Genomic DNA, 13,583 nt, shown 5'->3' on the forward strand with positions numbered 1-13,583 from the left:
TTACTAATTGTGTTGATGAAAACCAGACCTCCTCTATCTCTCCTTCACATTCTCTCCCTCCCTCTCTCACTCTCCCATTCTCTCACATTGTATCTCTCCTCTCCTTCTTTCTCTCTCCGAGGCCAAAAATAATGAGGTCACTCCCCTCTCAAGGACCGCTCCAAATAAAAACCCTCTGTGTCTCTCTCTGCTCCTCTCATTCCATCTCGCTCTCACTCTTCCTCCGTCCACATCCCGTCTTCCACGCGACAAGCCTGCTCCTCGCTGCACCCATATTAGGACATGCACTGTCTCTCTCTAAGCATCTGCCTTGATCAGCCTTGAATCCCCCCCCACCCCACACACACACATGCACTCTGAGAGGTCCCTAAGTGATCCAGTGTGTCCTATTGTTAACAAAAAGGCAAACTCAACAGCTTTGATCTCTCTCGTTGTGTACATTAGTTGTGCACTTTGCTGAGTGTGTGTGTGTGCATGTATAGGATATATAAATACTTCGCATATGTAAGGTTGTTTAAAAATACCTCTCTGTTGTCATAACATGCGTGATATTGAGGCTTTTTTTCTGTTCAATATGACTCAGATCACACTGTATTATTTTGTGCTGTGTAATGTTCACTTAAAAAAAAAAAAAAAAAAAGTCCTTATTCCTGTGTCATATTTAGCAGAATTGGCAAATTGAAATTGACCATGCAACCCATAAGTATGTCTGCGTAGCTTTGGAATAACTTTAGGCAGAGGACATTCACCACAGTTTCCTGATGCTCTTGGATAAAGCAGGGGTCAGCAGAGGAGTCCTATGTTTGTGACAACCTGCAGCCTCATAGTAAATGTCAGTAATTCTTACACAGTGAACCTTTAAGTGCATGAAAGCCAACCGGAGATGGTCTAACGTAATTGTCTTCCACACGTTGCTGTTGTCAGAGTTTGTGTATTCCTTAACTCTCGCTCTCAGACCATTCGAGATCATTATCCTGATGACCATCTTCGCCAACTGTGTGGCCTTAGCCGTCTACATCCCCTTCCCCGAGGATGATTCGAACGCCACCAACTCCAACCTGGTGAGTTATCTTCAAGATTTTAATGACTGCACAGTTGCAGACACTCACTTCTTGTTTGTTTTTGTTGGTTCCTGGTTTCAGTAACAGTATTCAATTTTGATTCCAATCCTGTACGTCAGCGTGTTTTGGTGTTTTTGTTGCTGGTCTATTCTTCAGTTGTTTGCTGGACACCTGCGTCTCTTTCATAAATGTAATATGTTGACTCACATCTTATTAGCTATGCAGGTGGTTATGAGGGAATTTCCTCTGGTAATTAGCATTCCTCATCAGCGTGTCATTTGCACATTTCCAGCTGACTCAAGTGTGGATTGCTGCCATGTGTTTAATAAGCAGGAGTAGGAGATGCTACGTGCTGTTATGGATTGATTATTAAGGTATAAGACAGACGAATGGCGTGAAAAGAATTCTCGTGGTTTGGATTCAGCAGAGTCGGTCGCTATGATGTTCCTGACGTGCGGTCAATACATGGTTTTGGTTATTTTGACTCGAGGAGTCTCCAGTTGTATCAGATAGAGCCAGTTTGTTTGATCAAAGGATAAGCATCATTGTCTTCTGGGGAAAATCATGCTCTTGGCAAAGGAGAAAACGACTGCTATGATTGAGACTTTGTGAGCTCTTGGAGCTTTTGGTGAACTGACATGACTCTGTTTGCGGTTGGCAAAACGTCATCTCTTCTAATTTAATAAATGTACTATAATTTAATCTAAAGGAAAAAAGACAAACTAAAATATCCGACTAAACAAAGACATGTGTTGGTACATACTCTGTGGTTGTGAGTGTTGTTGTTGTTTTTTTGCCAAAATACCACTCTAATTACCTAACCCTGGCCACTCATCAGGATGTGTGAACTGTAGTGTGTTGCTGTGTAAACATAAATCATTATGAATATATTTATCTATACAATGTGTGTGCGTGAGCGAGCCCACAGATACCAGTGTATTAGTGTGGGGAGGATGCTAATCCCTCTGAGGCCATGTAACATCTGTCACTCTGCGTCGCTGAATTTCTAAGAATGATTTACTCATTCTTCTGTGCTGTATATGGACTCTGCCGTCAGCACATGTCAACATGTCCGTGGATTGTCTAACTGCTGATTTACAGAACAGAATTAGTATTAGGGAGAGCTTTGTTTTTACATAATCTGGATAAGATTTAATTTCTGTGCTCATGAAGTTGCTTTGGGCTTGCCGTTATAAGTCTGTAAGCACAGAAATGACATTTTGTTTTCACTTGTCTTACAATGAATGATCTGATTTATCCTTTCATGATATCACGTCAGAGCCAGTTTATGAGTGAGTGGAAGAGAAAATGGAACTGAGGGAGGACACGTGTTTGCGTTTTCTCAATCTGTGCCTGTTACCCACTCCCTTCTTCTTTTATATATATGTTTTTGTTTTGTTTTATTGACCGGACAAACAAGAGTGAATAAGAAGAATTATGGTTAAAGAAAATGCTAATATGACTGTTTTGAAACAGCAAACACATATTTGTAGACGCACACTATTGTGTGAAGATTTTTAACCTCCTTATGGAAGCTATTTTCTATTTACTATTTTTTTTACAGGGCTATTTTGGATTCCACTTGTGACCCCCTGAGTTTGTTCAAAAAGATAGAAGACATGCATAAACCTATTCAGTGCCACGACAGATGTGGGCAATTAGTTTTATAACCTTCTGACAGACAGGAAGTAAAGTGCAGATGTAGCAGAGGCTTAGAAATACAGTTGAACCCCATTTGTGTGTGTGTGTGTGAGAGAGAATTGGTTCACCTATGGTATGAACAAATATGCAAAATAAGTGTATATGGCCTGAGTCTGAGCTGGTTTATTACCATTTAATTTGAGTGTATACAGGTTCAACAGGTTTGATACATTCTATGTCAGCTATTGGCCTAAAGACCTCTTAACAACCTCTAAATGACAGGCTTTTTCATTAGCATGGTGTAAAGACAAAGCCAAGGGCATGCATCAAGCATGAGTCAGAATGAGAGCGTCGCATTCATAAACAGTGCCTTCATTTGACATTGGCAGAAGTGCATCTTAACTGTGTACACATTGTGTCTGTAATAAGCATTCAGTTTGACAATTGACCTTATTTAGTCCTTTCATTGTGCTTGCGAGGCAGTAATTAAACCTACGACTGCCATAATCCATATTACTTGCCATCGCTTCATTTGCCAGAGTGTCTGCTGTGATTTTCATTATAGTCACATTTTAGTCATTTAGATGATGGGTTTATCCAGAGCTGTGCCTGTTTTGCTTAAACAGACCAAATTGTCACATGCACATTTCGCAAAGCATGAAAGTGTGACCCTATTTCTCAGTGAAGGTAACTATCAAATATAAATATATCATTAATCATTAATTATCATTACATATAATGTGCGCTGGAGCCTCAGGATGCTTTTAAATGTTGCACACATGTCTCCCTCCCCTTTTTTTACAAAGGTTTATATTTTCCTGATGAGTACAAAACAGCTGCATCACCACTGTGGCTCGATGTCAATGATGTTCTCAAGATTTACCTCTGACTGTTTGTGTGATTGAGTTTAGAATCAATATGGCTCCCCCTCGTCAAATTTGCACAAGCCTTTCTTATGTAATACCAGAGATCCGTTGTATTGCTTTCAATAAGATTTCTATTTCTGTCTGCATCCCATAATGTGCTGCTCTGTCTCCTTGACAGCATGCCCAATAATAGCAGCAGGAGAGGTTGTCATGGATATGGTAACCGTAGTGATGCTCCTCATCTGTCCTTGGTTACAGAGGAAAGAAGGGTAGGAACCAAAGTGGAAGAGAGTCTCTTTTCTCAGGGAGGAAACTCATGCTGCACGCTGGCATGTTCAGTCCCAGGAACATCAGTTTTGAAAATAAACTATAGAGGGTTGTTTTTTTTTGTCAAACTGAGCGAGAAACGTCTCTCTACTCTTTCTTTTTTATTTATTTTCCACATGGCTGTTTATTTCCCTTTTTTCTTTCTTCCATTAAGCCCCTTCTCCCTCTTGTCTTCCCTTCATTGTTCCATCTAATCAGATCAGTATAGATGCTTTCACATATACAGAATAATGATGTCATAACCAAGCAATTAGCTAATCAATACACCAGGCACTAATTGACGGAGAGGTAATAAACACACTCAAGCTTAAACACACACACACACAAACACCTAAGCCCTCGAGCAATAATAATAAGTTCATCTGGTTCAGGTCTAGTGACTGGGGACTGTGTGTGTGTGTGTGTGTAGGTGACACACTATTTAGTCTTGGATGAATCTGTTGACTCTGCAGGAGGCTTTTCAAATACACCTTTAAGGTAGTCCTTTTTTGTGTAGTTTAACAATCCATGTTTGTGTTTCCTGGTCTTTTATGTTTGTGAAAGATACTGTAAATACTGCTGTTGATCAGTGACACTTTATTGTCAGAACACGCCTGAAATTATGTCTTGCTTCACAGCAGCTTTGTTTGCGAAAAAAAACATACGTGACAGAAAAGAAACTACAGACTTTAAACATTACAATCAACCACAGACATAAATACACACATTATAAGTTGAACAGAAGATGGTGTTTAAGGCTCCTTAAACGTTCCATATTTAGTTTCAGGATTGACTGGTGTACAGAGGCGTTCTTCAGTCCAACCTTATTAAACTGTGTTCATGTAACATTTTTCAACTGGTTGACCTACAGTCTTTGAGCAGATTTTCATTTGATGGAGCCGTTATGATTTCACAGCAATTGACACTATTATGTGATTAAGACTGTTGCCCCGAAGAAAAACATGTTTTAGTGTGTGTATGTGTATTTTACCGACCATCTGCCACTTTGGACCCAGTATGTTGAAAGTCATCACTTTGTTAAGTGTCTGTTGAAGATGTTGTTACCCATTTACTGTCGGAATTATCGTCTGATGTCCGTTCTTCAGTCTCCAGTCCTTTTTTTCCCTCTCCTGGTTTGTTCTGCTGTAGAGGATCAAGTTAACATACTGTTCCTTTGGGTGCTAGTCTGCTGGTTGCTAGGAGGGTCTATTTATAGATGAGAGGAACGATCAGTATCTATCTGTACATACACTTATCTAAACAATGTTGGTCTGCGTTTTCTTCTGACTGTGTGTGTGTGTGTGTGTGTATCGATGCACCTCTGAAGTGACACAGTGGAATGCAGCCACTCAGGGATAAGTGTGTTTATGTGTGTGTAAGAATAGCTACTGTGGAATTTGGGGAACGTTGTATTACATTCAGTAGCTGTCATGTACATGCATATTTATTGTGTACATAATATGACACAGATGATTTAGTAGGTGAAGTCTTTTGTTGGTTTCTTTGATACAAAACTCTAAGTTGGAGCCATTATTTGGAAATTTGTTTTCCCGTAGAGGAAACAAGGAATACCCCAGTCACCATTTGTGCCATTATTTGCTCGACAACTCGAGTTGTCTGCTTTAGCTCCATTGTCCTGAGTCTTAAGTGCATCATGAGATTTACGGTGAATACAATTTAACCTTGAACATGGAGAAAAAGCCCTTCAAGGCAAGTTTTCTTTTTGAGCTCCGACTTTCTGGCTGTTAAACAGGATCAATACAGTCGTGAGCAAATATAAGTATAAATCTAATACGCAACACTTTGTGTGTTTTATCCTGACACTGTCCCTCCCTGTCTCTATTACTTTTCTTTGCTTTGCTCTTCTCCACCACCTCCACTAAAAGTAAAAGATAAAGACGCCAAATGACGGCACCTGTGGCACCACATTAATTACCACATTATTTCCTCTTCCTTCGCACTTCTTTAATAGTCCCACAAACCTCCAGACCTAATCTTTTAAAAAGAGCCAATTTACCATGAACGTGCTCATGGTTGAGTATATGAGCCCCCGTTGTTTGTGTGTCTGCCTGCAGTGCAAACTTAGAACAACATGGGTGTATTTTAGGCTTTTGTGAGAATGCTGCAGGAATCTGAAACATGTTTCTTGGTCATTACATGGAAATTGTCGCATGTCACAACCCCTGTTTACTGTAAATCTAAGACCACTGCGATTTTGAGGCTGTGTTTATTTGGTTTGTGTGTGTGTGTGCGAGAGAACGTTTTGTTGAGAAGTAAATATATACAGTATAACCGTGTGGGTTTGTTTTATGTTATTTGGCAAACAAGTGGGGTGAAGAGGGCCTGAAACTAAAATAAAGTTTCCTAAATGCTAAGGCAACAATCACTAACATCTCACAAAAGGCTGCGATGTTTAGTTGAATTTTGGATCATTAGTTTAAAGATCCACATGTGCCAGCAGTACAGGCAAGAGAGGGCTGTGGAGAGAATGAACAGAAAAAGATAGAGCAGGATATTTTTACTGAGCTAAAAGTGTCCACCTCTGCCTCACATCGACCCACATTAAAGCTCCCACAGAGCACACGCAGGAAAAAGAGAAAGCGATGTCTCTGTCCATCACTGAAACTCAAAAACTTCTCAATGCACTCATACCACAGGGAGCAGAGCTAATGTTCCCGTTTCAATCAGAAATATCTACATCATACAGTGTATTTCAATTCCCACTCTAGTTGAGCTGCGGTTGTGACTTGACGGCGCTGCTCAACTTAACAACTGTCCTTGTCCCAGTATACAAGCACTAATAAGGTTATTGATTTATTGGAAAAGGTGTGTCTGTCTCCACAAAACACCCCCTTTATGGTTTAGCATGGGGCTAATTGTGAGCAGAGTCTTCCAACCGTCCATTACCAGCCATGTTTTCGTTGTTAATCTTCTGTGTATCTGTGTTGTAAATGTGTCGGAGTACATGAAGTCAAATAATGAATGTGTCATCACTGGAATAATGAATGGTTGCGTGTTCAGATTCCTCTAAGGTTAGTGTCAAGTTTTAAATTTAACGCTTAAACTCTGTGGGCAAATGTGCATTCAACCCACTCAGACGAGTCAGAAGCAGTGGGTAGAAGCACTGTTCACAGGACTGTAAGACTGACTGTCACTGAGAGAGAAGAACCGCAGCCGCTGCACATTCAAGTTACACAAAATATACAAAAGCGAAGAGCTGTGATCGCCATCCAGTCCTTACACGTTGAATTCTGTTCACGCTAAGTTGTTTTAAGCAACAGTGATTTCTAGTTTTCCCATTAAATACTTTTGTATTATTTGTGTAAGGATACAAAGGAAACTAGGAGAGAGATATGATTGTTCTGTGTGATATAAAGATTTTCATATATACACAGTATACTGCATTATATACTACTGTAAAAGCCCAATGATGAAGCCCTCGATCACGGCATGGTTAGTTTTCAGGCTGTTAGCATTACACACACGCAGCAAAGTGCATATACAGCAAACAGTAGAGTTGTGGCAACACAGGTAATGGAAGTGCTCAGTAGATCTCTGGGCAAATTAGAGTGGCAAACAGGTGCAATGTGTACTCTCTCTCTCTGTGTGTGTGTGTGTGTCCATCTTTATCATTCCAGACTAATATTTGACCAGCCGTAAAAGCCTGGTCTGACATCCCCCAGTCGAGTAAAGCAAACTGAAAGCCATCTACTTGCAGCTAAAAGGCCTCCTGTCATTAGATTTCCACCGTGTGAGAAAACTAAAGACTACTGAGCTGCAAACGCTGACATTTACAAGTAACAGGAAGAAGCTGGCTTGTCAGTAATAGTAATCTTTTCCCTTTTTTGCGCCCAGCTCCTGCTTTTAAAAGCCTCCTGGTTACGCTGACATCAAAGACAGTAAACACAATATCTGAATTACCCTTCAGTGCATGGGTCTCAGCTCACTGAATTAATAGGTGATGCTTTGTTGCAGTGTGTATTGACTGTGTTTGGGAGAAGTAGTGATGTTGGTGTGGTATTCACTGACATTTAGCCATCTGGTCTGGGATCTGGCAGTCTCTCTCTCTCTCTCTCTCTCTCGCTCTCACTCTCTGTCTCTTTGTCTCCCTCTTACACACACACATGCACACAGGGTGACTGTTTACATAGATGTACACATGTAAGGTGTGTGCGTATGGCTGTGTGTTTGTGTGCGAGTGATGCGTTCTAGCGTGATCTGCATCATCAAAGCGCCAGGTTCCCATAGAAACAGATGTTTCCGTTTCCTTTCTTGGTGGCAACATGTGTCAGACAGTCTGTGTGTGTGTGTGTGTGTGTGTGCGTGTAAGTGATATACCCTGAAAGTATTAACTTAAGGGCTTGTGCTTTTTAATTAGAGGTGCATCCACTTAAAGGCCCTTCTCCCTTATTGATCTTCCCCCATTAAATCCATAGCTACCACAAAGACGGCGGTATAGATAAAGAGAGGCACATAAAGGATTCTTAAGTCTTAAGAAAACTTAGGAGTGTGCGCAGAGAGCTCTCGCTAAATACTGGAAAGACGTTTGTTATATTTTACACACTGATTCCAGCTAACATGAGTCAGCTGCTCCAGCATTTGTTTTGAAGTTGCAAAATATAATACCCCGAGGTTTTTTATTTTCTTTTGCTTATCTATTGTTTGTTGTTGAGAGGCTGATTGGTTGTTATTATTATAACGTGGACTTACTTCTCTACATCATTAGTAATCAACGTAAACAAAACGAATGTCCTTATTTTAACCTAAAATGTACCCTTTAAATAGATTTGCTTATGAAACATAGAGCTTTTCTTGCTTTAGGACAAACGTTGCACCTTATGAACAAATACAGATCCAGTATTGTACTCTCTGTCTTATGTTTTTTTTTCATTTATATATAAATATTAAACTAACGTGACACTTACTGAGAAGAGTCACCAAACAGTTTGAATTATAGCTCTATATAACTTGTGTAAGAGTCTTATATACAGTAACTACACCCATAAGAGGCTGCAAGTGATGACAAAGCTTACTGAGCTTTAGATAAGGCTTTCATTGTTTGATATTGTGCAGCCAGATTAAATATATATACAGAGCAGTGTACTCTCCATCAGAAACGAGGAGACTTTAAATAAGAGTGTATTTGTGTGTATTACTTTCATGTGTCTCTTTAGCCGTGAAGCTGAAAAATGATGTGATTTGTGTCATTTGCTCTATCTGGATCACTGATCACACTCTTGTTATCTCATTTGACCTATTCTTTCACTTCACTGTCTTTCGTCATCACATTTTTCTTTCCAATCCTTCAGCTTTTTAGGACAACTATTAGGTGTGTGTTTCTGTGTGTGTGTGTGTGTGTGTGTGTGTGTGCTGTCATATTGCGACCTCCCTCTGCTGCACCCCCTGCATCACCCTCCCGCTCCTGGGAGGTGACCCAGTTTCCCATGATCCAGTGCGGTTGCTTCTGCTGCGTCGTTGCCGTAGCGATATTGCGAGGTCCTTTAATGCCGACTGTGCCATGAATAATGGATACAAAGAGTGACAGAGTATTAAGATGAGGTTGTTGCTGGTTGTGGTGGAGGTGGGGGGGGGCAGTTGGGGCACAGAGGTGGCAAAAAGGTAGGAGAAGAGAAAGGAAATATAAAAATGAAAGTCTGTTGTTGTTGTCTGTGTTGCAGATACTAAAATTGATTAATTCATAGATCTACTTATTGGATACACTGGAGCGTAGTGGAAAACTGTTACTTCCCAGAAAATGTTTTTAACCTAACCTTTGAAAAAACCCTAACCTTTTTTCAGCGTTTTCTAATTAAATTGTGCATTTCTTCAAACTTAATATTTTGAGATATCTTCATAAATCACAATCAGGAGGTAATGATGCCATTTAATGTATGGAAATAATCCTTAAAATCTTTTTTTCATTTCTACTCTTACCATTAGGTCTTGGCCTAAAATAGAAAATAACATTATTGTTATCAGTTATTCACAGACAATGACATTATAGTTAGTGTTGGGTTTGGCATCACAGCTTTCCTATGACACCAGCACGACTCCCAAAAAAAGTGCCAAATATAACAAAGGCAAACTGGCATATTATCACTTCACAATCATTTTTAGTCATGAAACATGTATGAATAACTATATAAATGATCCAGTGCTGTTATTGCTGTTACTGCTAAATGCTGCTCACATCTGTTGATCCATATGGTCCCATTGGACGTATGCTGTCCCGAACCACTATTTGCAACCACTGATCCAAATAGCAGCATTTTTCCAGTTAAGGACACAGTTTTTATCTATAATTGGAAACGCTGTTCCCTCTAGACGGACTTTTATTCTGAAATGTTGTCTCCAAAGTGCTCACACACACACACGCCCTATGTACCCTAAACTTTAACCTTAATTCAAATCATAGTCCGGAACTCAATGGTCACTGTTTATGCTAGAAAAGGCAATATCTCACTCTTATTGGCGAGAGTAAATAATATCGTTCACTCCATCTAAACGGCTTTAAAGTACTCACAGAACCTTTCACTTCAAAGCAGGAGGTTACCACAGGCATGCATACATTTGCTCCATTTAAAAAAAAAAAAGTACACCATTTAAGTATCCAGATATGCATGCTTTACAGATGTTGCTGGAGCTGAAAACATGTCTAGCCCTTCACACTTCCTGTCATTTCTCAGCACGCTCTGAAGAGCATCTGCAAAATTTAGACGAGTTCCATGTTTCCATGTGTTCACAGATCTTTTCATACGAACTGAATAAAATAAGAAAATTACATTCTCTGTCAGTGGTTTAGTGGTGTAGTCTTGTCAAAATCAGTATAATACGTTGTTATGTAAATAAATAAACATGTAATTGATTAATTAATATTATTATTAATTGAAAATTAACGGTGGAGGTCTGTTTACTCACAATGCTATGCTTACAAAACGTTACAATTATTATTTCCCATTTTATAGATTACTCCAGTTTCACAAGTGAACCTGAGTTGAGACGAGTCAGCTTTTATACATGTGCTGCACACGTATACAAACTGTACATTATACCGCCTGTGCTCTCTCTCTCTCTCTTTCTCCCTCTCACACACACACACACACACACACACACACACACACACACACGCACACACACACAGAGCAAATAGTTCAGAAGGTTAGGCCGTCCATGGCTCCACACGTGTTAACTATTAGGTTTTACTATTAGTCTCACCAAGTCTGCTTAACAGGGACTTTGATGTGAGTGGGTGAGCAAAAGACAGACACACACACACACACACACACACATACACTATAAGAAAATAGTTTTATACACTAAAATATCTGTGGTTTTATGTTGTATTTAAACCTCCAACCACTAGTTGGCAGCAGGCTTTAGGCTACATGACTCTCTCTCCTTCCTTCAACACCTCTACCCTCACATTATTAATTTTTACGATGAGAGCCTTTTGTTAAATAGACAATCAACGTTGCAATAACAACTTAATAAAAACTTTGGAGGTGTATATGTAATATTAGAGAATTAGAAGGTGAGGGAGGCAGATGGAAGAGAAAGACTTTTATCATTTCAGGAGGATTTAGATGTTGTGAAGGAAGCTCTTGATTTCATATATTGTAATATGTTATTCATTTTTGGATAGTTTACTGTGATAATATCAAGTCTTTGATTGATTATATCTTACAGATCAGGCACTCAGATCAGTAGAAATAATAATGGCCAATTAAGTCAGAATTCGATTTGCTTCTGCAAAAAAATGTAATAAGGTGCTACTAAAAACTATTTCAAGTTCTCAATTTGGACTATAAGCAGTTGCAAAGCTGAGCATCTATGCACGTCCCCAGATCTAACATAAATAAATAAAGTCTGCTGAAGTCCCAATCATCCGTGCCCTGTCTGTGGTCTTATCTAACAAGCTGTTGCTTGCTCCCTGCCGCTCTCGTCTATGTTCCTCTGTGTTTCATCGCTGTAAATCTTTTTCTTCTTTCCGACTGTGCTGCAGTTACATTAAAGTACAGATTAGTTCACTACAGTAATGGCTTGGCGGTGAGATTTAAGCCAAACTTTTAGGTTGCCAAGCAACTCCAGCAACTCCAGGGACCCTACATGGACTTCTCTGTTTTTATATTTACTTTAGACTTCCTGTCACTGACTCTGTTACTTTCTTCTCACACTCACGCTGCTTGTTTGTCAGCCAGGTGTTTTCTGCTTCATTTTCTCTCAGCCTCACACCCTTGTCTTTCTACCTCTAAGACACTTACAGCATATACACCTTCACTTATTCCATCTGTCTTTGTCTTTGTGTTGACTGTTTCTTCTTGTGAAGCAGCACGTTAGCCAAGGATGCAGAAAATAGTGCACAGACGAGTAAAATGGACCTGTAGACGGAGAAATAAACTTGGCTGAAAGTGATGAATGGAGTGTGAAAGATAAAATGAGACGGGAAAACACTATATATGCGGTATATACTGTATACTAGTAATCACATTTGATTATAGACTGTAGTTAGTCAGTGCTGCTTAGCAACTCTGGTTCTTTCTCTTTCATGGCAATCACCAAAGCAATAAATGGGCTGTTTATGATGCAAATTATATATGTGTATGTGAGAGCATGATGGGGAGAAAAAAATCATAGCTACCGACGCTAAATTTCCTTCTATGTCATTCCCTTGCCCGTCTCTTCTTCATGTCTCTCCCTCCCAGTTTTCCCTTACATCCCTTTTTCTCTGTTGTATAGATTATATAGATGTATAATGTGGTCAAACATCTATCTGTAATTGAATTAACTAACATGTGTCATTGTCGATCCAAACTTCATAGCTTCCACTATGGGAATAATATATTTTTGTGATATATTATTTCTGCATCACGTTTTATTAGTGCTTTTCTTGTGAATTTAATTGTTACCTCTTCTTAAAGCACAGTGTTTCAGAATATATGTGTATGTGTGTGTATCCTCAGTTTTTAACCACGGTAAATGTTTGAACTCCACATTCTGTTTGAATCGAGCTTGCAGTCATGTCGCACAGATAACCCATTTTGCTTCAATGCAGTGTTACAGCTCATTATCACGGGCGAAACCCATGAAAGACGACACTTTACCACTTACTGTATAGATAATCCAGTGTGTGTGATGCACATGAAAGTGTGCTCCTTTTCTCTCCTCATGCGCCTGCCGTCTTCTCTCTCCCTCTCTCTCTCTCTGCTTCTTATCTCTTTACTTCTCCCTCTTTTCCCTTCCTTGCTCTTTCTGTCTCTGCTCCCTGATCTAATTAAAATGCCATCTTCAACTCACTGGTGAGCCCCCACCCTCAGACTCTCTCTGTGCTCTGCTGCAGTGTAAACATGCGATGTCATATTAAAAGTCTGAATGTGCTGTGTCATGATTTGAACGCTTACTTTAGCTGCTCGTGTGCCATGTTTGGCAATTTGACAGTGTCATATCAGGCGGGATATTCCGTATGTTTAAGCATGCTGGTATGAAATGAAAGTCCCTCTTATTCCCTAATATTTGTTCCTTCCAAAATGGAGGTGTTTGACAGTCATGATCTAACACAGAAAATGAAAAGTCATTTATTCTCTTGGTCTCTTCCTTCATGGACCATTATTTAAAACACAGATCATCACACTCAGATAGACGAGCCGCACAGAAAAAGAAAAGGGGAAAAGTCACTTGAGTTCAGCCTACACATGCGTCGACACAAACTGAT

General features: G+C 39.7%; 1 protein-coding gene across 3 annotated transcripts in view; it reads left to right on the top strand.

Moving 5' to 3' along the window:
* The window catches only part of cacna1c (calcium channel, voltage-dependent, L type, alpha 1C subunit), a 166,784-nt gene that overhangs the window by 63,296 nt on the left and 89,905 nt on the right, over window positions 1-13,583 (top strand). For all 3 annotated transcript variants that reach the window (XM_058624875.1, XM_058624872.1, XM_058624873.1), the window contains exon 3: window positions 956-1,061. In XM_058624875.1, coding sequence (XP_058480858.1) covers window positions 956-1,061 — 106 coding nt within the window. The remainder of the gene's footprint in view (window positions 1-955; window positions 1,062-13,583) is intronic.

This window comes from Solea solea, chromosome 3 (genome assembly GCF_958295425.1).
Source record: "Solea solea chromosome 3, fSolSol10.1, whole genome shotgun sequence".
Lineage (NCBI taxonomy): Eukaryota > Metazoa > Chordata > Actinopteri > Pleuronectiformes > Soleidae > Solea > Solea solea.